Source organism: Triticum urartu, chromosome 5A, assembly GCF_056163025.1.
Source record: "Triticum urartu cultivar PI428250 chromosome 5A, HENAU_Tu73, whole genome shotgun sequence".
Classification (NCBI taxonomy): Eukaryota; Viridiplantae; Streptophyta; class Magnoliopsida; order Poales; family Poaceae; genus Triticum; species Triticum urartu.
In genome coordinates, this window is record NC_141877.1 from 536,792,802 (window position 1) to 536,817,931 (window position 25,130).

At 45.1% G+C, this 25,130-nt stretch overlaps 1 protein-coding gene and 1 pseudogene across 2 annotated transcripts; both read right to left on the minus strand.

Annotated features, from left to right (window-relative positions):
- Positions 1-1,762: 1,762 nt before the first annotated feature.
- LOC125556565 (putative G-type lectin S-receptor-like serine/threonine-protein kinase At1g61610) lies at positions 1,763-18,459 on the minus strand (annotated as a pseudogene).
- A 1,339-nt stretch (positions 18,460-19,798) lies between these two features.
- Positions 19,799-25,003, minus strand: LOC125556564 (putative G-type lectin S-receptor-like serine/threonine-protein kinase At1g61610). 2 transcript variants are annotated; one of them, XM_048719271.2, is made up of 7 exons: positions 23,598-25,003; positions 23,347-23,442; positions 21,236-21,423; positions 20,924-21,131; positions 20,608-20,845; positions 20,366-20,516; positions 19,799-20,252 (listed from the first exon to the last, which is right to left on the minus strand). In XM_048719271.2, exons 1-7 carry the CDS (start codon positions 24,931-24,933, stop codon positions 19,950-19,952), a joined length of 2,520 nt encoding a protein of 839 aa, XP_048575228.2. In that variant the 5' UTR covers positions 24,934-25,003; the 3' UTR covers positions 19,799-19,949. The 2 variants fall into 2 exon arrangements, with proteins under 2 accessions (XP_048575228.2, XP_087377674.1); XM_087521548.1 differs by having other exon boundaries at positions 21,236-21,452; positions 23,343-23,442.
- Between the last annotated feature and the right edge of the window lie 127 nt (positions 25,004-25,130).

The window sequence follows — 25,130 nt, forward strand, 5'->3', positions numbered from 1 at the left end:
GCATACCGTCAATCATCCGAGGACCAAACAATCACACGAGTACGACACCGAGATTTGTTAACAAGGTTCACCGATATGGCTACATCCCCGAGGCCTGACTACGGGCGCTCCTTTCTGTGACACCGTCACAATACCGCACACCGGCCACCCGGGCGCCGGCACACGCCGCCGGCTCCCCCTTGCCTGTCTGTGCTATTATGTTGGCATAAGTTACATCGTGTGTCCAGCCCCGCTATATATGAGAGGCCTAGGATACAGGTGTCCTACTAGGACACAATTTCATATCCTATCTAAACACAATACTACTCAGAGTCCAACTGTAACCAACCTTGTACACGATATTCGACACAACTCTAACAATGATGATGGTTCCACTAGAGATTGGCTTGCCAGGGACAAGCCAGTCGTAGGGCATGTTCAATGGCCAATCAATCTCTAGCCAGTAGGCTATTGATGCCGCACCATGATTAGCTTGCATCGAGCCTTGGGTCACAAGCAAAAAAAATAAAAATGCTCTGACGACTTGTTCCAGCATCTATCCACATGTCGAATAAGATGATTTAATGATGCAAAGTTTTTTGGAGTTATATGTGGTAGATTAACATGGAGTGGTTAAGTTTGCGTTGGATGGAGTCGACATCTCAGCTGTTCAAGTCGGAGTTGGGATGCCATCGTCACTTGCTTACCAGTCAGGCTAGCGACTGAAATATTAAGCGATACCGGCCCGGCTGCTATGGGCTATGGCCCCGATGCGTTGGATCTTGCTAGAAATAAAATCATTTTCTTAAATTGCAAACTGTGATATGTATACCCTCTAAATCTAGCTAGTACTTAAACGAGTAAGAGGAATTTGATCTTTAAACCCAGCTTTGGTGTGGCCTTGACGATTTGCTCTCTCTATCATTGTATCTGCTTTTTGGACAGTGTGCTGGCGTATTGGGAGATGGAAACATATGCAGTCCTCTCTGTATGTGATCTTGTTGGCCGACAACTATAGTTGATTTTCTGCTTCTGGCACGAGGATGTGACCGAGAGTTGACACGCCAGAGTGGCAGGTAAACTTACCACGCCAAAACCAAAGTGAACCTCTAATCAATGATCAAAATCTGTCATGTTAAGTGCGTGTTTGCGATGAAGATTTGTGCTCGCGATCTTCGAATTTCCGTAGAAGCATCAATCTACTGTGGTTTAACAATTGTAGTTAATCTGTGTACATCACCATTTTATTACTGTGTCCCCTTTGTGAATTCGAATGAAGTGTTCGAACCAGGCTTTGTGTTACCTTTTCAGAGTTGCTTCTGATGATCAGATGGAAATTCACTGGATGTTCATTCTGAATGGCTCGCAGACTCCAAAGCTGCATGCGAACACATGCACTTACGGCAGTCAACATGCTTGCCTTACTTCTACAGGATGGTGCACCTTGATTTTGTGTGTGTGTGTCAGTGCCTGAGCACCTTTGTTTGGAGCACCACAAAATTACGTATATCCGATGTATAGTCACTCTCATTGAATTTCTTTTTCTTCACATATTGAATTGTACTTTTGGTACATCTTACTATCTTGTTTTTCCTACCGAGACTGCTGTCGATGCCAAAACCAGAATAGAAACACATTCATTGGTAATGACTTCTAAACAAAGCATAATCCTTTTGATAGTGTGCAATACATTTTTTTTCCAAAATGTGTATGGTGTGCACTACATATGAAGTTGATGTTCCAAGAATATTTCAATATATCTAGAAATAAAACAAATATTATCTCATCGCCCCTCTATCTCCGTAAGTGTAAACCTATTCACAGAAGTTTGAAAATAATTTCTGATTTGCTCAATATGAGAACTTTGTCGTGCAAAGTAGGCGGGGCGATTCGGGGTTGGAAGTGTGGTGCTTCCATTCTCTAGGACGAACACAACATATGACATACGTGGTCTGTCAGCTGGGTTCTCCTGGACACACAAGAGTCCTACATGGACACAAAGCAAAACTTCATCCGGTGAACAAGTATCCATAATAGCTGAGTCCACTAGTAGAAAACAGGGCTTTGGTCCAGGCCGGGTCAGCCCATTAGTCCCGGTTCAGTCCAGAACCGGGACCAATGTGGGCATTGGTCCCGGTTCGTGAGCCCAGGGGGCCGGCCGGGCCACGTGGGCCACTGGTCCCGGTTCATCTGGACCTTTTGGTCCCGGTTGGTGGGATGAACCGGGACCAATGGGCCTCGCTCCTGGCCCACCACCATTGGTCCCGGTTGGTGTCTTGAACCGGGACCAAAGGCTCCCCTTTAGTCCCGGCTCATGTCACCAACCGGGACCAATGAGGTGCCTATATATACCCCTCGCTCGCGAGCAGAGCACCCCAGTGCTCTGTTTTTCTCTGGCCGAGGGGGAGATGGTTTGGTGGTGCTCTAGCTCACCTCCTATGCACACAAGGTGTTCGATGGAATGCCCGAGCCACACTACTTAAGCTTTCTCCTCTCCAAACTCGACCTCCAAGCTCCATTTTCCATAATATTTGTCTAGGTTTAGCGGTCCGTCACGCCCCGTCCCTGTCTTCACCGCCGTCGATCACCCGCGCCGAGCTCATCGCCGGCACCACCGTGGTGAGCCTCTTGTTCTTATCTTCTTTCTGAAAGAAAAAATATTCTTACTTGTATGTTTACATAGATACTTGTATTATTTTCTTACTTTTATTATTGCATCTTATATAGTGCGATGGTTTTGGTATCCGCCCCCGTCGGCCCTCGTCCTGTCTATGATTCGGATGTGGTATATATATATTATCTTTATAACTATTGGTTCATTTATTGTTTATGAAAATTATGCCGACCAACGTGACATAGATTTTATTTATATAGGATGTATGTGAATCGAAAATGCCAACCGACCCTATTGTCGAGAGGTTAAATTTAGTTGAAAAAGAAAACAATTTGTTGAAGGAAAAAATAAAAAAAATTGAGGAGGAGAAGATGATATTGGTGTTGCATGTTGCGGATGTCATCGATGATCACAAGATCTAGATGGATGCAATGCGCTTGAAAATTAGAAAGATTAGAAAATATGACATTCATACCGAGGCTTGGTATCATTATGCCGTTGGATCAATTGTTACCTTGGTTGCGATGATGATCGCATTTGTTTTTGCATTGAAATGTTTTACATAGTTTCAATGTATGGTTTAATTAATTAGATGCTCTGGAGAGCTATATGTTGTTAGATGAGAACTATGTATGCACTTTGGTTTTAATATGATGATGAACTTCTATTAATTTGGACACTTAATTATATATAATGCACGCAGATGAACCGGCAATAGATGTACGGTGACAGACACACCTGCGAGTACATTAAGGGCGTGCATGAGTTTCTCGATGCGGCTGAGGCAAACAAGCAGAATGGTTTTATGTGTTGTCCATGCACTGAATGTGGGAATACGAGGTCTTACTCTAACCGGAAAATCCTTCACTCCCACCTGCTTTACAAGGGTTTCATGCCACACTATAATGTTTGGACGAGGTACGGAGAAATAGGGGTTATGATGGAAGACGGCAAAGAAGAAGAGTACGATGACAACTATGTGCCCCCTCAATACGGTGATGCTGCAACGGGGGGAGCTGGTGAAGATCAAGAGGAACCAGACGATGTGCCCAATGATGCTGCAACGGGTGAAGCTGCTGAAGATCAAGAGGAACCAGACGATGTGCCCGATGATGATGATCTCCGCCGGGTCATTGTCGATGCAAGGACGCAATGCAAAAGTCAAAAGGAGAAGCTGAAGTTCGATCGCGTGTTAGAGGATCACAAAAAAGGGTTATACCCCAATTGCGAAGATGGCAACACAAAGCTCGGTACCGTACTGGAATTGCTGCAGTGGAAGGCAGAGAATGTTGTGGCGAACAAAGGATTTGAGAAGCTACTGAAAATATTGAAGAAGAAGCTTCCAAAGGATAACGAATTGCCCGACAGTACATACACAGCAAAGAAGGTCGTATGCCCTCTAGGATTGGAGGTGGAGAAGATACATGCATGCCCTAATGACTGCATCCTCTACCACGGTGCATACAAGGATCTGAACGAATGCCCGGTATGCGGTGCATTGCGGTATAAGATCAGACGAGATGACCCTGGTGATGTTGACGGCGAGCCCCCCAGGAAGAGGGTTCCTGCGAAGGTGATGTGGTATGCTCCTATAATACCACAGTTGAAACGTCTATTCAGAAACGAAGAGCATGCCAAGTTGATGCGATGGCACAGTGAGAACCAAAAGAAAGATGGGAAGTTGAGAGCACCCGCTGACGGGTCGCAGTGGAGAAAAATCAAGAGAAAGTACTGGGATGAGTTTGCAAAGGACCCAAGGAATATATGGTTTGCTTTAAGCGCGGATGGCATTAATCCTTTCGGGGAGCAGAGCAGCAATCACAGCACCTGGCCCGTGACTCTATGTATGTATAACCTTCCTCCTTGGATGTGCATGAAGCGGAAGTTCATTATGATGCCAGTTCTCATCCAAGGCCCTAAGCAACCCGGCAACGAAATTGATGTGTACCTAAGGCCATTAGTTGAAGAACTTTTACAGCTGTGGAATGGAAATGGTGTACGTACGTGGGATGAGCACAGACAGGAGGAATTTAATCTTAAGGCGTTGCTGTTCGTGACCATCAACGATTGGCCCGCTCTCAGTAACCTTTCAGGACAGACAAACAAAGGATACCACGCATGCACGCACTGTTTAGATGACACTGAAAGTATATACCTGGACAAATGCAGGAAGAATGTGTACCTGGGCCATCGTCGATTTCTTCCGACCAACCATCAATATCGAAAGAAAGGCAAGCATTTCAAAGGCGAGGCAGGTCACCGGAAGAAGCCCGCCATGCGTACCGGTGATCACGTACTTGCTATGGTCAATGATTTACACTACGTAATCTTTGGAAAGGGTCCCAGTGGACTAGCTGTTCCGAATGACGCTGAGGGACACACACCCATGTGGAAGAAGAAATCTATATTTTGGGACCTACCCTACTGGAAATACCTAGAGGTCCGCTCTTCAATCGACGTGATGCACGTGACGAAGAACCTTTGCGTGAACCTGCTAGGCTTCTTGGGCGTGTATGGGAAGACAAAAGATACACCTGAGGCATGGGAGGGACCTGCAACGTTTGCACGAAAAAGATGGCATGCCTCTGAAGCAGTATAAAGGTCCTGCCAGCTACGCTCTTACGAAAGAAGAGAAAGAAATCTTCTTTGAATGCCTGCTCAGTATGAAGGTCACGACTGGCTTCTTGTCGAATATAAAGGGAATAATAAATATGCCAGAGAAAAAGTTTCAGAACCTAAAGTCTCATGACTGCCACGTGATTATGACGCAACTGCTTCCGGTTGCATTGAGGGGGCTTCTACCGAAAAACGTCCGATTAGCCATTGTGAAGCTATGTGCATTCCTCAATGCAATCTCTCAGAAGGTGATCGATCCAGAAATCGTACCAAGGCTAAGGAGTGATGTGGCACAATGTCTTGTCACTTTTGAGCTGGTGTTCCCACCATCCTTCTTCAATATCATTACGCACGTCCTAGTTCATCTAGTCGACGAGATTGTCATCCTGGGGCCCGTATTTCTACACAATATGTTCCCCTTTGAGAGGTTCATGGGAGTCCTAAAGAAATATGTCCGTAACCGCGCTAGGCCAGAAGGAAGCATCTCCATGGGCCATCAAACAGAGGATGTTATCGGGTTTTGTGTTGACTTCATTCCTGGCCTTAAGAAGATAGGTCTCCCTAAATCGCGGTATGAGGGGAGAATGACTGGAAAAGGCACTCTTGGAAGAGACTCAATAATATGCAGGGACGGATATTCTTGGTCTCAAGCACACTACACAGTTCTACAGAACTCTACCTTGGTGACCCCGTATATCGATGAACACAAGAACAGTCTGCGCTCCAAACACCCGGAGCAGTGCGACGACTGGATTACATGTGAACACATCAGGACTTTCAGAAGTTGGTTGGAAACACGTCTCAGAGGTGACAACACTGTTTGTGATGAGTTGTACTTGTTGTCCAGGGGACCATCTTTGACTGTATTGACTTACAAAGGATACGAGATAAATGGGAATACATTTTACACGATCGCCCAAGATCAAAAGAGCACCAATCAAAACAGCGGTGTCCGCTTTGATGCAGCAACCGAGAGAGGAAAGGACACGTATTATGGTTACATAGTGGACATATGGGAACTTGACTACGGACCTGATTTTAAGGTCCCTTTGTTTAAGTGCAAATGGGTCAATCTGTCAGGCGACGGGGTACAGGTAGACCCACAGTACGGAATGACAACAATGGATCTGAAAAATCTTGGGTACACTGACGAACCGTTCGTCCTAGCCAATGATGTGGCACATGTTATCTATGTGAAGGACATGTCTACCAAACCAAGAAAAAGAAAAGATAAGGAAGCGAATACATCATATGATGAGCCAAAGCGCCACATAGTTCTTTCAGGGAAAAGGGACATCCTGGGAGTGGATGGCAAAACAGACATGTCTGAAGATTATGAAAAGTTTCATGAAATTCCTCCCTTCAATGTCAAGGCTGACCCAAGCATCCTGATAAACAATAAAGATTATCCATGGTTACGGCGCAATAAGCAAATGACACAAGCGAAGAAAAAGTGAAGACTTTCTCCCGCAACTATTATGATGATACCATGCCAACTTTGTAACACACGAACATGCTACCATTGTCCATTTTGTACATGCACATGCTATGTGGGTGAAATTATGATACCATGCCAACTTTCAACTTTTTCAGAGTTCATTTGAAATGCTTTCATGTCTTATGGTTCGGCCCTCGTAATACCATGACCATTAGTCCCTGGCCCATGCCAAATTTCAACTTTCAACTTTCTAAAACTAATGGCACTAACAGAAAGTTTATAATTTTGCTCCTTGCCCCTGGCCCATGACCATTAGTCCCGGTTTGTGCCACAAACCGGGACTAAAGGGTTGGTCCTCGTTGCGGGCAGAGTTTAGTCCCACGTCGCCAACCGAAGGGGGCTCACACCGATTTATAAGCCCTTCCCTCTCTGCCTTGTTGAGCTCCTCTCAAAGTGAAAATAGATGCCCTAATAGAGAAAAGTTTAACCTAAATTCATAGTGAATTTCTCTGAAATTCATAGAAATTTACTAGGATTTAGGTTGAATTTTCTCTATAAGCGCATCTATTCTCATTTTTTAGTAAGTTAATCACAAACTTGTGATTCAAACAATTTTCAAAGAATTCAAATTTTAACTATTCAAATTTGAAAACTAATGGTACTAACAGAAAATTTATAATTTTTCTAAAACTAATGGCACTAACAGAAAGTTTATAATTTTGCTAACCTAAAAGCAAACAGAATTAAAAATTAAAACAAAAAACAAAAGAAAATAAATAATGCAAAAAACAAATAAAAAAACAGGAAAAAAACTATTTTTATAGTAAAGTTAATCACAAAATAAAATGGCACTATCAGAAAGTTTATAATTTTTCTAAAACTAAAAGCAAAAAAGAATAAAAAAATAAAGCAAAAAACAAAAGAAAATAAATAATGCAGAAAACAAAACAAAAAACTGGAAAAAAATAGCAACAATAAGTATTTTGTTGTAAGTAGAAACAAAATAAAATAAATAAAGCAACAAAGAAAACAAAAAACAAAAAAGTGTTTTTAAATTTGAAAACTAATGGCATTAACAAAAAGTTTATAATTTTTCTAAAACTAAAAGCATAAAGAATTAAAAAAAAGCAAAAAACAAAAGAAAATAAAATAAATAAAGCAACAAAAAAACAAAAAAATGCCACCTACTGGGCCCCCACGGCCTGAATACGACTAGAAACCCATCAAAGGGCCAGGATTCAGGCCCGCAGGAGGCCCAGTAGGCCCACAGGCATAGCAGTGACAGTTAGGCCCATAAGCCTGCAATGGAGAGAAGCTCGACAGGGGTGCGGCAGTGGGGCTTATAAACCACTGCGCACCCCTCTGAACTAGCGAGGTGTGACTAAACTTTCGACGCGGCAGTCGCACAAGGCCTTTGGTCCCGGTTGGTGGCACCAACCGGGACTAAAGGGGGCCATTGGTCACGGTTCGTGGCACAAACCGTGACCAATGCCCCCCTTTAGTCCCGGTTGGTGCCACCAACCGAGACCAAAGGCCGCCGCTTCCCGCCCTTTGGGCTGCTGAAAAGAGGCCTTTGGTCTCGGTTGGTGGCACCAACCGGGACTAAAGGGGGGCGTTGGTCACGGTTTGTGCCACGAACGGTGACCAATGCCTTTGCTATATAAGCCAGCACCTAGGAAAATTTCACATTTCCCTCGCAGTTGCCCCCCGACGACGCCGAGCACATCGACGCCGCCAGGCTGCCCCAACGCCGCCCGCCGCCCCAACGCCGCCCGCCGCCCCAGTCGTCGCCGTTGCCCGCGCCCCGAGTTGCCGTTGCCCGCGCCATCGCCCGACGCCGTCGCCCGCGCCCTCGGCCGACACCGTCGCCGCGCGCCGCCGTCCCCTGCCCCGACGCGCGCCGCCCCTGCCCCGTCGCCGTCGCCGTGCCGCCGTCCCCTGCCCCGAACGTCGCCGCCTCTGTGAGCACCGCACGTCTGCCGCCCCCGCCACCGCCGTGCATTTTTTATTATACATGCTATTTTTTACATGTTTTTTAGATTTTCATATATATATGTATGTATGTATTTTTTACATGTTTTTTGTATGTATGTATGTATTTTTTCAATTGTAATGATGTTTTAAAAATACATATATGCAAAAGTTAGATTTTTAATTAGAAAATTTTTATCTATATATGTTCTCTGATTTAGTACATTTTAGGTTAGTTTCATTTAAAAAAAAGTTTTATATATTTAGGAAGAAGGAACAGAAGGAAAAAAATGTTTTGTATATGAGGGTCGAGAGGGGGTCGACGGTCGAGAGGGGGTCGAGAGGGGGTCATCGAACATGAGAGGAGGAAAAGGATAAAAAAAGAAGAGGAAGAAGAAAAAAAAGAGGAGAAGAAAGAATAGAGGAGATCTTCTCCTCTATTCTTTCTTCTTCTTTTTTCTTCTTCTTCCTATATGTATTAGTTTTTTTATTTAGGTTGTTAATTAGTAGATATTAATTTTGTTCATATATGTATCTATGTATGTATCGGGTATGTCGTTGTCGATATACCCCCTACCCGATAACTTCGACATGAGGGGGTCGAGAGGGGGTCTAGGGTCGCCGAGGTGTCGAGGGTCGTCGAACATGAGAGGAAGAAGAGGATAAAAAAAGAAGAGGAAGAAAAAAAAGAGGAGAAGAAAGAATAGTCTCCTCTATTCTTTCTTCTCCTCTTTTTTTTTCTTCTTCTTCCTCTTTATTTTATCGGGAACGAGGGTCGTCAAGGGTCGCGGAGCGGTAGAGGAGAAACCCTAAATAGAAAGTATCGTCGGTGTGAGATACATGTACCGTAGGTGTCGGACACTACATCCACGTCCCACAAGTGGCGCGGGCTTCGACGCCCACGTCACTTGTGGCACGTGGATGTAGTGTCTGATACCGACGGCCACATATATCTCACACCCACGATACTTGCTATTTAGGGTTTCCTCTACCGTTCGGCGACCCTGACCCTCGACGACCCTCGTTTCCGATAAAATAAAGAGGAAGAAGAAGAAAAAAAAAGAGAAGAAGAAGAAAAAAAGAGGAGAAGAAAGATTCTCCTCTTTTTTTTTCTTCCTCTTCTTCTCTTTTTTTTTCTTCTTTCTCTTTATTTTATCGGGAACGAGGATCGTCGAGGGTCAGGGTCGCCGAGCGGTAGAGGAAACCCTAAATAGAAAGTATCGTCGGTGTGAGATACATGTGGCCGTCGGTGTCGGACACTACATCCACGTCCCACAAGTGGCGCGGGCTTCGACGCCCACGTCACTTGTGGGACGTGGATGTAGTGTCCAACACCGACGGCCACATGTATCTCACACCCACGATACTTTCTATTTAGGGTTTCCTCTACTGCTCGGTGACCCTCGACGACCCTCGTTCCCGATAAAAAAAGAAGAGGAAGAAGAAAAAAAAGAGGAGAAGAAAGAATAGAGGAGTAAGAAACTCCTCTATTCTTTCTTCTAACTCCTCTATTCTTTCTTCTCCTCTTTTTTTTCTTCTTCCTCTTCTTTTTTTATCCTTGAAGCGTTGTTGAGGCCACCTCAAACCCTAGAGAAGCAGCGTCGAGGCCACCCAAAACCCTAGAGAAGCAGCGTCGAGGCCACTAATTAATATTAGTTCTACGTTTGCCACTAATATATCCATCTGTCATGTTTGAATAATAATTGCCATGTTGTAAATATTTGTAGAAACTATGGACACCGCCGGAGACGAAGTACAAGAAGAGTTGTTGGGGGACATAATCGCACGAGGAAGTGATGTTGTCTGCTCGTTGTTTCTCAATGACACCGATGGTCTGGAAGTAGCTGGCTATGATTATGATGGCTCCGGTGACCTAATGCCGGTGCAAGAAGGAGACCGTGAGGACGGCTGTGGTGACCCAATGCCGGTGCAAGAAGGAGACCGTGATGACGTCTCCGGTGACCGAACCGAGTCCGGCCAGGTATATATATTAGTTAAGCTTCTGTTGACTAGCTAATTGATGCATTCATTGTTTTGGTATGTACACATATTAATTAAGTCTTTGTTCTTTTTTCTAGCCCTCCGGATCGAGCACAACTTCGGTAAAGAGACGAGGCCCGAAGAAAAAGTTGAGCTCGGATGAAAAGTTTGAGATCATAGCAATCGCGCCCGACGGCCAACCGATTGAACCCTCCGGACAAAGAGCGCATTTGTTGCTCAGTGCGGGGTTTTGGTTAGGGACAAGATCCCGATCAGCATCCAGCAATGGTTAAAGCCGGCTACAGAAGACCCTGAGGTGTCTTATGTCAATGATATGCAGAAAAATGATCTTTGGAGTGAGCTGAAGTCAAATTTCACCCTACCGCGAGAGGATGATCCAGAGAGGCCAGTTAAAGAGCAATTAATCAAGTCTTTTGCTCTTAAGAGGATGATAGAACTATTCAGGAGGTGGAAGAAAGAGCTGAATAAGTTTGTCGAAAATAAAGAGACACCGGAATTCAAGGGCAGATATGAGAAGATCAGAGATCACTGGCCCGCATTTGTGGCCCACAAGACATCGGAAAAGAGTAAGAAGATATCGGCGACAAACAAGCAAAATGCTGCGAAGAAGAAGCATCACCATCGCACGGGGTCAGGTGGCTACCTCGTAGCCCGGCCTAAGTGGTCCAAGACTGAGAATGATCTGGTTGATAAAGGGATCGAACCAGAGACAATTAACTGGCCACACCATTGCCGGACTTGGTTCTTCGGGGCTGGCGGAACCTTGGACCCTGTAACAGGGAAGTGCATTTGGACGAACGATCAAATGGACATACCAGTCAGGAAGCTTAAGCAGTATATCGAAGCAGCGCAGCAAGGGAAGTTCTTTCCAAACAGAGAGAACGACGAGCTCACAATGGCCCTCGGGAATCCTGAGCACCCAGGACGGACACGAGGCATGCCAGGCTCCATTCCGTGGAAGGTTGGGTTTCTGGACGCAGGCGGTTACAAATCCCATGAGAGGAGAAAAAAGTGTAGCAGACCCAAATGCAGGCGCTGCAAGCAAGGTAGACGCGATAGAGGAACGAGAAGCAAATCGCAGCAAACGTACTGCCGAAGCTTCCCCCGAAGCTACCCCGCCATCTCAGCGCAGAAGCAGCGTGGCTTCCACCGAGCTGCTTCAGCCGGAGCATGCCTTGACGGCTCCTACCAGCTATCCCGTGGATGCTATCACGAAGTCTCAAAATTGCCACCTTATGACGCAATGGATGAATTTGAAGGTCAAGGCGGCTGTTGGCTCTGTTTATCCTACTGAACCCGGCGCAACTTTTCACTGCCGGCCGATTCCAGAAGGATATGCTAGAGTGATGGTGGATGAAATAATGGAGGGATTTGAGGACCTCCAGCTTGACCACCCTACCGGTGAAGGGGAGACTAGGCTAGGGTCTGCTCTGAAGACTCCATGCCTATGGCGGACGGAGCTCATCAACCTTCCGAACTGGACGCCTCCGCCTCCTCCTCCTCCTCCTCCGGCAAGTCAGGGCACTCCGCCTCCTCCACCGCCTCCTCCTCCGGCGAGCCAGGGCACTCCGCCTCCTCCACCACCACCTCCTCCGGCGAGTGACGATCAGGGCACTCGACCGGCTCCTTCTCCGGCGCGTGGCGGCACTCCGCCTCCTTCTCCGCCTGCGCCGACGCGCCCGAGCAGCCAGCCTCCTCCTTCTCCGCCTCGTCAGCAAGGGCGGAAGAGACCTGCCGCCGCTCCGGTTGCTCCGGCGCGTCGTAGTCCTTCTCCTCCGCCTCGTAAGCAAGTAAAGAAGACAGTCGCTCCGTCTGCTCGGCCGGCGTCTAGCAGTACAGCCAGAGGCGGGAGGACATACAGATTCGGTCCTTCTCTGAAGACTCCAGAGAAGTTACCATATGAGAGGACCCCGGAGGAGAACGCGAAGATCGCGTGAACCGAAGTGGATGACTGGTTTCAAGGGTTGAAAGCAAAGATACATCCACCTCTGGAGGAGAAGGTAGATCTGGTGAAAGCGAAGCGCACTCTGACTGCCCTGACAAAACCACTCAAGTCTCCGCCGAAAGGAAACTATGAGCGCATTATTGGAAAGGAATTTGCCGAAGCGGAGCGGTCGGGAAGTACTGTCAGTGATCAAAGGCTGAAAGAACGACGAGTTGGGAAACAAATTGCCCAGCTTGGCGAACAAGCGAAGCAATCGTGCCCCCCGCTCAAGGTGCCTAGCGACAACGTCGCTAATGATCTGAGGATGGTGCCCGGTTATAGCAATCTTGCCGATTACCTGCCCGACGATGTACATTATGAACCCATGAAGGTGAGGATACAAAGATACGAGTACGGGAAGCCTCTCGTCAAAGATGAAAGATCTCAATCAACGATGACGCGAAGATTGCATGATTGGTACTTGAAAATCTGCAGAGACTCTGGGGGAGGAGTACTTTGTATGTGAAAGTTAAAAAGGAGCATGACCTCGTTGGAATTGAACTGTTGCCTATTCCATTTGAGGAGTTCTTTTAGTTTTTCAATCAATTGGCCCTCGATAAAACAATGGTCACCTGCTACTGTCTGTAAGTACTACTACTTCTGTCATTAAGTCTCTCTATATAGCTCAGCTCTTTCATTGCATGTATTTATAATCATCCTCACTATATTATGCAGATTGAAGATCGCCGAATTGAAGAAAAGACAAGTCGGTGATATTGGGTTCATTAACACATATCTCATAGATGCAACTCAGATTAAATTTCATGCCGCGGATACCGAGGCCAACTTGCTACGATCGTCGGTAATAAATGAAAACAAAGATATAATACTCTTTCCTTACAACTTCAAGTGAGTGTTACTGTCTTGTGCGTATTCTGTTTCCCTTATATATATATATATTAGTCAAGGTTATAGTAATGTAATTGATGAGTTATGCATGTGTGTGCAGTTACCACTATATTCTTCTAGAGATTAAGCTTGAGCAGGGACTAGTAACTGTCTTAGACTCAAAACGAAAAGATCCCCAGGACTATGCGGACATGACTCAAATGCTCGAGAAGTAAGTTAAATCCACCATATCAGCAACTTTGTTCATTTCCTGATATATCAAGTAATTGTTTTCTTTGTCTGGCAGAGTTTGGAAAAAATTCTCCAAAAAAGCTCCAGGACTCCCGAAGAAGCTGCAATTTAGACACCCGAAAGTAAGTACTATAGTAGCATGTTCCGCGCATCTCTTATTGATTTGGCATTCTTGCTTATCAGTTTGATTGACCTCTATTTCTTGTAAAGTGGTTGTGGCAGGAAAAAGGGAATGATTTCTGTGGATACTACGTTTGCGAGTCCATCCGCCACACGACCTGTGAGCAGGGCTACACTGACGAACAATATGAAGTACGTAAATAACAACATTCACAATTTTATTTTATTACCATCATTTGTGTTGAGTTTCATTCATTCATATATATATGTATTGACCCCCTTCTTCAAATTAGGTGTTTCGGAAGCGGAATGAACTCCTAGCACCAGCTCGCATGCGAGCAATTCAAGAGGAATTGGCGGCATTCTTTCTTGACCACGTGATCGCTGAAGACGGAGAATACTATGTGGACCATGAGTCCGTATGATTATATTTGTAAAAGATAATTATTGTATATATGTAGCCGGTAGTGTCGGATAGATATACTAGAACTTGTTGTTCGACCAATCTCTCAGAGAAGGAGAGGTGGTCGATATCACTTCTCTCTGTATGCATATATGTTCATGACGATCTTCTGTTTCCTTCGTTTGCTTACTAGCTAGCTAGCGTGTCTAGTCCTCTCTATACGTATGTATAGTACGTAGCGTCGACCAAGCACGGACATAAGAGAGGACACTTCTCTCTATTAATTATAGCTAGCTAACACAATATATGAAACACCTAAATTAACCCCCCAAAACCCCCAAAACCCCCAACCCCCCCCCCCCCTTTCAAAAAAAACCCCAGCCACAGAAATGCTGACGCGTGGATGCCTATTGGTCCCGGTTGGTGCCACCAACCGGGACCAAAGGGTCTCCTGCCTGGGCTCCGCGCACAGGCCACGTGGAGGCCCATCAATCCCGGTTCTGGATTGAACCAGAACTAAAGGGCAGGGCATTAGTACCGACCCTTTAGTCCCGGTTCAGAAACCGGGACAAAAGGCCCTTATGAACCGGGACAACAGACCCTTTTTCTACCAGTGGTCCAACAAATCATCGGTCTTCCCTTCCTTCCACAGATTCCATGACTGGAAAAACCAAGAACATATAACTATTAATTTGTTTGCCAAACTAAAAACACTTCAAAAATTGGTCCACTTGCATTAAATAATAGAACACGAGATAAGCCTTGCGCATACTCACATAGACAGTGAGACTAGGGAAGCCCATGGTTTCACTATAGGAGCTTCTTCGTATTCCAGTGACAACCTCCAGCAGTAACACGCCAAAGCTGTAGACGTCAGACTGGTAGAGAAAACACCTTCCATTGCATACTCATGAGCCATGTAACCACTGTTGATCAATTATATTAGTTATTAAATGGGAGGTTAATTATTCAGAATTAACATTAGTTTTCCATTGTACTCACTATGTTCCGACAACGCGTTGAGTATTTGCATTTTGTTGATTATCACCAAAGATCCCCGCCATACCAAAATCTGCTACTTTAGGTTTCATATCCACATCTAGGAAAACATTTCCAGCTTTGAGATCTCGGTGAATTATAGATAGTCTTGAATCCTAGTGGAGGTAGAGAAGTCCCCTAGCGACCCCTTTAATGATATTAAATCGTGTTGCCCAATCCAACAACATTTTACTTGAATCATCTGTAAGGAGAAGCAGACGTAAGAAAAATAAAACAAATTTTTAGCTGTTTAAGGGAATTATGTTGTGTTTCCGTAATATGCACCAAAAAGGGTAGCATCTAGGCTCTTGTTAGGTAGATACTCATAAATCAGCAACTTTTCATCCCGCTCCCCACAACACCCAAGAAGTCGTACCAAGTTTCTATGCTGTAATTTGGCAATTAGAATAACTTCATTCTTAAACTCCTCTGTTCCTTGTTGAGAATCCTTACTTAGCCTCTTGATAGCAACTTCTTGACCACCCAACATTCCCTAGAGAATTTTAAGGTAAAATATTGATTTAATTTTGTTAGACAAACCAAAAAATTCTAACGATTTTAGAATACATAATAGGTAGTTGACAAACGAGTTACCTTGTATACTTTGCCAAAACCTCCTTGTCCAATCATACATGTTTTAGAGAAATTGTCTGTCGCTTGGGGAATTGTCTGGCAAATGGAAATTCATGTTCATGGAGAGTGTTTCCTTCCCAAAGTTCGTGAAAGGTACTCATACCGTTGAATGTTACATTCGTGTATTTTCTCCATTTTTTGTTCTGGCTTGCTCCCACAATATTATAGTCATTTTTATCTAATAAACATATGAACATGGCAAAAATAAAAAGTTCTATAAGAGTCGGACAAGGAAGTGCCAAACTTCCCGTACATGTCAAATCAGGGGGGGGGGGGGGGGGTGTCGGCCTCTTATACGCAACTTTTACCTATTGAGCAATTGCCCATGCTCTTGGCACCGTTGATCACTAAGGCAGAATTTTGTCTTTGCTTGACAGGTGACTATTGCACTCAAGGCCCCATCTGCCTTTGCGTTCGATGAGTAGTATCCCATCCTTACTCTTTTGGGAGGCCAAATCCCGTAGAAATTGTATACGACTGTCCCTTGGCTCAAATGTTTCATAAAAGGATAGAATCCAAGCTCTTTTGGAGTGGTGTCTGGTTATCGTTTGACCACCAATATCTTTGATGTTCGTTTACTATTGCATGTATAAGCTCACAAAAAACAAGAGTAAACAACCCATGGGGCACTTTTTTCACAAGGAAAAAGAGAGATCTAACAATATGGCGACGGCTTGGCACATGAGATGTAAATCATCTAGCCTTCCCTCTTCACCCCTCATTAATCCCACCATGTGAGCACAGATATAATCAGAGACATATGTCCTTTAGTGCATAACGTATTGATCATCTATCGCTCTTGTTTCGTGTAGCCAGTCGAAGCCGAGTCTAGTTTCTCTAGCATGTGGACTCCAAGCAAGCTTAAACTCACCTAAGGGTTTATTTGCTCTAGCTTTTGTAGATTCAAGATTTTGAAGCCCAAGGATAAAGTACAATAATACATACTCCCTCTATCCGGAAATACTTGTCATCAAAATGAATAAAATGGGATGTATCTAGATGTATTTTAGTTCTAAATACACCCATTTTTGTCCATTTTGATGACAAATATTTTCGGACGGAGGGAGTACATTGTAAGATGATGTATTCAAATGTATTATCTAGCTAGGGAGAGGGGGTGAATTTACCTTTGAGTATTCTCCATGCGAAGCAAATGCTAAGTACCAAAACACCACTTCCTAGAACTGGCAACACAATCCTCACAATATTGCTCTTTGCCCTCATCCCTGTGTAGTACATACTTAGCATAAAAAAGACAAACCATGAAAGTGAAGTATTTGAGAGAACTAGTGCATGGATAGATTTGGTACCATTTGCTCCATCCAAGCCTGCAAGTCGGAGATAGAGTGTATCACTGGCAACCGAAAGTGTCGTGCCAAACTTGCCAGTGTCAACCAACTCCCCCACCCATAGCAAGCACCTTGTCACGTCTCTCCCATACCTACTACTGCTCAGGTTGGCATATTTATATGCCACACAGGAGCAGTTGCGGCTGCACTCTAATTTACACTCCCCGAGTGTGCTTTTATTCCCTCCAACAACCATGAACCTATCTGGTGACTTCATCCCTGGCAAGGCTAGGAAGCTATCACTGCACCCACGCAATGGCTCCTTCCGTTGGCATCCCGCCAAGAACTTGCCACTATTCCACTCCTCTATGCTTACTGGCTCAAAGCCGTTGAGGCATTTACAACTCGGGATGGGCGCGGCCGTCTCATCGCACTAGCCATTTGGGCCGCAGTAGCCATAGTAGTTGCATTCGGTGGATGGCCACTTCCAGAGTATGTTAGCATATACCTAGTGTGTGGGCCGCCATCAGAGACAAGGTAGGTGAAGTAGATCTCCTCGTTGTTGTCTACTACAGTCGGGTAGGTGATGATATCTGTGCTGGTATTCGCCTGTTGGTATAGATGTTCGCACCTCACTTGGTACCCGATCCATGGAGGGATACGGACCACCGGGCATGCTCCATCCGAGAGGAATACCTGGAGGGAATGTGTTCGTTTCACCGCCGAAGGAGAATCGGCCTGGTGAGGGGTCATCGGTGGCCTTCCGAGACACAAGTCGCTGGTAGTCGCCAGGATTGTACCTGATCCGAACCTTCATGCCCGAGAGGAGCGTGTCGGTGAGGTCGCCAAAGCTCTGCCCCAGTGTGGTGCCATTCGACGACCGAATGACGAGGTTGCCGGTGTTCATAAGCACCGAGACCGGGAGACGAGCTCGGGCCAGCGCCATAATCGTTTCTCGTCATCCAAAGGACACGGCCGCCACCATGAGACAAAATAAGATTGGATGTGTTGGTGAGTGAGAGCATTGGTATTGTGCTGTTGGTGTCCGGGATTTCTCGGTTGGCAACCCACACCACAGTGTGCTCGGGAATATCGTTGTACCATAAGCCAAGCTACAACTTGGCTGGAGTTGGAAGGGGCGAAGAAGCCTAAGGCAAAGCCATCATCGTCGGAGACGATGGTCTTGCCGGGAGAGACCGGCTCGCCAGAAACAAGCTAGTCTTCCGACGCAGACAACGGCAGGATCAGAAGGATCAGCACCGCCGTGCAGCAGGTGAGAGCTGACCGATCCATCGACTGAGCAGTCTTTTCCGCAAAAAAAAAAAAGACTGAGCGGTCTGAAAAATCTAGTGTAGTAACCACATAGGCAGACTATTTAAGCTGCTAAGCGGGCAAGTACTTGCATGGAACCTTGGTCTACACGCAAAAAATGCTTTGACGAGCACAGCATCCTGGTATGTTCTACGGAGTATCGTCGAAGAAGATAACTGAATAATGCAGGTTCTTGGAATGGAAGTCTACCACGTACGTGGAGTGTGTTGACATTTCGGCTGTCTACGTGGTAGTGGAGTTGGGAGGCTACCGTCACCGAGAGTCTGAGACTAGTGACTGAAATATTAAGATGTATGATTGGAGAACAGTCGCAGGGCAAATCCATGTCCGGTGGCCATCTGGACGCAGCGCTGTAGTTTGGGATCTCTATTCCTGCCAAGTACTGTAATTTACATCATAAATAGTTAGAAAAGAAATGTTTGCAGCGTATACGGATAATGGAGCTGCAAATGGACTGCATCATAAAAGTTTGAAATTAGATGACTTCTAGAAAGCATACGGTCAAGCTTTTATAGTTTTGACTACTGACAGATACAATGATAATTCAGATTGTTGTAGACCAAAGTAGTACTATTAGATTTTTCATGAAAATACTTTCACTACATAAAAAACAATCATGATTTCTAATAACACATGCATAAAATAGGATTAGAGATGCCAACCATCTCAAGTCGACCAGTCACTACCGCAATTTGCCCAAATCCCGATGGCACCTATGGAGGTGCCCCGACGGCCTAGGGCAAGCCGCCAGCATAGAAAAGCTGTTGGCATACCTCAACATATGCCGATGGAGGCTGTCGGCATTACTGGCGCTGTGCCTACAGTGTTCGTCGGCATTACTGGCGCCGAGTCCAAGTTGGTTTTTCTACTCTTCACCACAAGTGATAATTCCACTGTAGTCACTCTCGTAAGGCACGGCCCAATAGCACTAGCTTCTTTTCTTCATTATCTGTTTCTATTTCTTTTATCCCTTTTTTTATTTTTCTGTCTTCTTTTTCCTTTTTATTCCATTTTCGTTTCCTTTCTTATTTCTCTTCTTATTATTTATAGTTATTCTTCATCTTAGACCCAGAGTTGCAATGATTGCGTGCTCTCCAGTCTTCTAATTAGGCAATGTGCTTGGCTTGACTCTTAACGCTTAATGTCACACGCACATTTTATCTGCATGATTCTATAATTAGGTAAATATATATTTTCATTCTGAGAACGGGAAAACAGCATCACCACTAAATCAATTCGTCCAGAACTTTTGCTCTCTATATGTCGGTTAAATATCATGACGACTAGTACTTCCCTTTGGCAAACTACGGCTGCTAATAACACTGAAAGAGAAGGATAAAAGAAATCATTAGTACATAATGACCCCAAACCAACTGATGCATGACCATTTTGTTTCTTCACCTGGCAATATAATAGTTTTCCAGTACATATAATATTAAATCAAAATTACTTCACCGCCCTTGTATCTCTGAAAGAGTAAAACTATTCACAGAGTTTTGAATATCGACCCTGATTTGCTCTATTTCCGCGCTTCGTCGTGCAAAGTAGGCAGGGATGTTGGGGGTTGGAAGTGTTGTGCTTCCATTCTCCAAGGCAAACACAACATTTGACATGAGTGGCCTGTCATCTGGGTTTTCTTGGACACACATGAGTCCCACATGGATGCAGAGCAAAACTTCATCTGGTGAATAGTTATCCAGCAGAGTCGAGTCTGCGAATTCCTCCGTCTTCCCTTCCTTCCACATATTCCATGCCTACAACAATAAAAATAACACATCGATTTTTATTTAGTTTGGTGAATCAAAAAATTCAATACTATCGATATAATTACAAATTTAAACTAGAGAGTAATCTTGTCTATACTCACATAAACTGTTAGACTAGGGAAACTCATCGTGTGACCATTAGAGTTTCTCCTTATACCGGTTACAACTTCTAGTAGTAACACGCCGAAGCTATAGACATCAGACTTCATAGAGATAATGCCTTCCAGTCCATACTCAGGGGCCATGTACCCACTGATTGAGCGTTTCAAGCAAAAGAGTTAGCAAATGGGAGATGAATTTGGTCACAAGGTAACATGAAATGACGTTATACAAAGTTACTCACTATGTTCCGACAACACGTTGGGTGTTTGCATTTTGTTGGTTATCACCAAAGAGCCTCGCCATACCAAAATCTGCTATCTTAGGTTTCAGATCTGCATCTAGCAAAACATTTCCAGCCTTGAGATCCCTGTGAATTATGGTTAACCTGGAATCTTCATGAAGATAGAGAAGACCCCTTGCAACCCCTTTGATTATACTAAACCGTGTTCGCCAGTTCAACAACAATTTTTTGGACTCATCTGTAGAAATAATAAATGTTAGATAGGATTGTTTTCATTTGTCTTATGAAATCATAGTTTTTCTAATCGTATATATACCGAAGAGGTTGGCATCTAAGCTTCCATTAGGAAGATATTCATATATTAGGATCTTTTCATTTCCCTCGCCACAACATCCAAGAAGGCGAACCAAGTTTCTATGTTGCAATTTGGCAATTAAAATTACTTCGTTCTTGAATTCGTGTGTTCCTTGATGAGAATCTTTGCTTAGCCTCTTGACTGCAACTTCTTGACCACCTAAAATTCCCTAGAAAAATATAATGGAAGTCATACAATAAACTTTGACATATGAACATATCAAATCTTCTAATATAGAACGAATAACAAGAAATTGTATATTGATCAAGTTACCTTATAAACTTTCCCGAAGCCTCCCTTTCCAATAATACATGTTTCAGAGAAATCATGAGTTGCAAGGGCAATTTCTTCTAATCTTACAAAAGGAATTTCTTGATCATGATATTCTTCCCCAAGTTCGTCAGAGGTACTCATACCATTCAATCTTATATTCTTGTGCTTTCTCCTTATTATTTTCTTTCCTGCTCCCACAATGTAACAGTCATTTCCCCTCCAACAGCATAATATTATAAACATAAGAAATAAATTTTACCATTTGAACCACTGATGTTCATTAGTCTTCCCCTTGTCAACCTCACAAAACAAGAGAAAATAAACCACAAGGCATGTCTACCACCATAGAGTGGCTGACCTGATAAAATGGATATCGCTCAAAGTCCGCTTATTGGAACAACGCTCTTAAGCCCATTCTTCCCCTACTACATATCCCACGAAAATCATACAAACAAACCCTCGAGTCCATTTTGCATAGTGTCCACACATTTCTGTTGTTTCCTAGACCCCTTCAACATCGAGTATTTTCTAGAACATTGATTGGATTGAGCATGGGAAGTAGCAACCACAAAAATCAATCCACACATAGAAACTCTAACATCTGGACTCTACTTTCTAGTAGATTGTCTATTATCATTACATCGCTCTCTTGGTGGCCAAACCTAAAACCACCTAAAGATTATTTGTTGTAATTATACTTATTCAAGAGGTTTAGAAGATTTTTGAAGCTGATCGTGGTATATTACGCTAGCTTTTTTTAAGGGCGGTATATTATGCTAGCCTGTACATGTCGAACTCCATGTTCAGGTTTTTTATAATCTAACTCGATGTTCAGGTACCACTGGTGGAGCTTCTGCAAGGCCTAGTGGGCCGTGGCCCGCCCAGGTCTGGAGCAAAATAAAAAGAGTAAAATGCACCATAGATCCCATAACTATCCGAGGTGTGTCACTTTAGTCCTATAACTATCAAAGTGGAAATTTGGGTCCCAAAACTATTTCGAGTCATTCACTGCAGGTCCTATGGTCGCCCAAACAGTGATTGTTGGCTGACGTGTCACTTGGACCAGTGCCACAACGATCCAGGGTGCGTGGTGGAAGATTTCCCACCATTGATGGTTGATACATTTTGCAATTTGGTTCATTAAACAGTTTGCTCTCTCCAGCCGCAGCCCTCCTCCCTGCAATCTCATCTCTCTTTCATCAGTTCTACCTTGTCTGAAACAAGCTCGACGACAGCAGGAATAAGCCGTCATGGAAAAATAGTGCAGCCACCGGGCACTGGCCATAGGACCTGCAGTGAATGACTCGACATAGTTTTGGGACCCAAATCTGCACTTTGAAAGTTATAGGATTAAAGTGACACACCTCAGATAGTTATAGGACCTATTATGCATTTTACTCGAATAAAAATTTATATGAAGACCAGCCCACGACGACGGATATACGAATACAGAAATACGACATGCATCCGGCATCATCCCTAAAAAAACGCATCCAGCATCAGCCTCGCATATCGCTTGCCCCTCGGGAAAAAAAGTCATGCAGCGGAGGTGCTCAAGTGCAGCCACCGGGCACCGGCCGCCGCGTCATAGTGCAGCCGCCGGCCTCACATCAGTGCCTCCCACGTCCACTCCAGACGGCCCATCGGCGACCGGCACACAACTTCCAGCCTGTCCAGGCAGCCACGCACTGGCGACGGCGGCGAGGCGGCTGCCCAGCTGGCCAAACTCTTTCTATGAAGTCATCTGAATCCTTGCAAGCTTCTCAGGTAAATCGATTTGAATCGTTACTAATTTTATTCCCCTAAATTCCACCTAGGTCGTCATTCATTAAATAATCCCCCAAATCCCCAATTGGCTAAATGTGCAAGGCATTGTTGTTTTGTTTCAAAAGCGTAAATGATCGGAAAGCTGATTTGTACTCCCTCCCTCCCATAATATAAGATCATTCTTCCAACTAACATAGCTTGAAAAACGATATTATTTTATGGGACGAAGGGTCGGAGGGAGTAGTATGTAACACCACGCGACTTGCCTGAATCAGGTTGTCAATTGGAAATTCTTTTAAGTTGGTCAAATGCATCTTTTTCGTAAGGATGTCAAGTGAACATACCTTTTAATTTTAACCATGCCAGGAAGATGAGTACGAGAACACTGCTGCCTAAAACTGGCAGTACAATTCTCACTGCATTGCCCTTTATCCTTTTACCTATGTATGTAATACATACCACAAGAGAAAGAAACATATAAACATAGATCTAGAAATATGTTGACAAAACCAGTAATAGAAAGAGGAAACCATTAGGAGAAACAGAGAAATGCCAAAACCAATAGGAAAAAGAGCGAGAAATTAGTATTTGGTACCAGCAGTTACGTCCATGCCTGCAAGCCGGAGATAGGGCGTCTCTCCACCGAGCTCCGTGCCTAACTTTCCAGTGTCAATCAACCCCCCTGCCCACATCAAGCACCTTGCCACGTCTCCCCGTGACCTGCTGCTGCTCATTTTGACGTATGCGTACCCCACACAGGAGCAGTTGCGGTTGCACTCAGCTGCGCACTCCTCGGACGTACTCCTACTACCGCAGATGCGCGCAAACCCATCTGGTGACTTCATCCCTGGCAAGGCCAAGAAGCCGTCACCGCACCCACCCAATGGCTGTTTCCGCCGGCACCCTGACAAGAACCTGCCGCTGGTCCACTCCTCCATTTTTGCCGGCTCAAAACCATCTAGGCACTTGCACGTTGGGACTGGTGCTGTTGTCTCGTCGCAATAGCCATATGGGCCACAGTAGTCGTAGCTGCTACATTCGGTGGACGGCCACTGCCCAAGGACCTCCCACGTCAACGACCTATTGCTCCAACTGTGGTGTTGATAATGGCCGGAGTGAGTTAGCACAAACCTGGTGCGTGGGGCACCGTCGGAGAGGCTGTAGGTCATGTAGATTTCCTTGTCGCTGTCGACGGCAGCAAGGTAGACGATGACTTCCGTGCTGGTGTTCACCTGCTGGTACCGCCGCTCGGTCTTCACAAGGTAGCCCGTCCACGGGGCGCTGCGGGCCACCGGTCGCGCCCCGTCCCAAAGGAAGAACTGGAGCAAAGTGTTTGTGTCACCACCGTAGGAGAAATGTCCTGGTGAGGGGTCGTCGGAGCCCTTCCAAGACACCAGGCGCTCTTCTTCGCCATGTATCCCATATCTAAACCGGATCTTCATCCCTGGAAGGAGCGTGTCTGTCAGGTGTTCGAAGCTCTGCCACAACATGGTGCCGTTTGGCGAGCGAATAACGAAGTTGCCGTTATTCAAGAGCACTGCCGTCGAGGTAGACGAGGCCGGGGTAGTGGCAACCTGGGTAGTCCAGACGACACGGCCGCCACCAACACCATCAGAGAGAATGAGATTGGAGGTGTTGGTGAGCGAGAGCATCGGTGAAGAGGAAGTGTTGTTAATGAGCTGGGTTTCTCGGTTGGCGACCCACACCACAGTGAGCTCGGGAATGTCGTTGTACCATATACCAAGGTACAACTTGGCTGGAGTAGAGTTGGAAGGGGCGAAGAACCCCAAAGCAAAGGCACCACCATCGGAGATGATGATGGCGTCCAACAAGAGCGGCTTGCCGAGGACAAGCCGGTCGTCGGATGCACTCAACGGCAGGAAGAGAAGGATCATGACCGCGGTGCAGCAGGTGAGAGCCGGCCAATCCATCGTGCTCTCAGGGGCCAAAATCCTGGTAGTAGGATCTAACTAGCTATGCTAAGTTTATAGCAAAAAGAGCTTTGACGGACGCAAGCATATGATTGAACAATGCAAAGTTTTTGGAATTCTGTTAGCAGTAGGTTGGCTTTGGAGTTGACATTTCAGCAGTCCATGTCCGAGTTGGGATGCCACAGTCACTACTGACT

Bases quoted from the DNA above. Each gene is read 5' to 3' on its own strand.
- LOC125556564 (XM_087521548.1), bottom strand. From the start codon at position 24,933: ATGGATTGGCCGGCTCTCACCTGCTGCACCGCGGTCATGATCCTTCTC. The intron at 21,132-21,235 runs GTAACTTGATCA...ATATTTTTCTAG, and splicing joins GCTTCGGGAAAGTTTATAAG to GGAATTTTAGGTGGTCAAGA. The intron at 20,517-20,607 runs GTGAGTAACTTT...ACGCTCAATCAG, and splicing joins CAACGTGTTGTCGGAACATA to TGGGTACATGGCCCCTGAGT.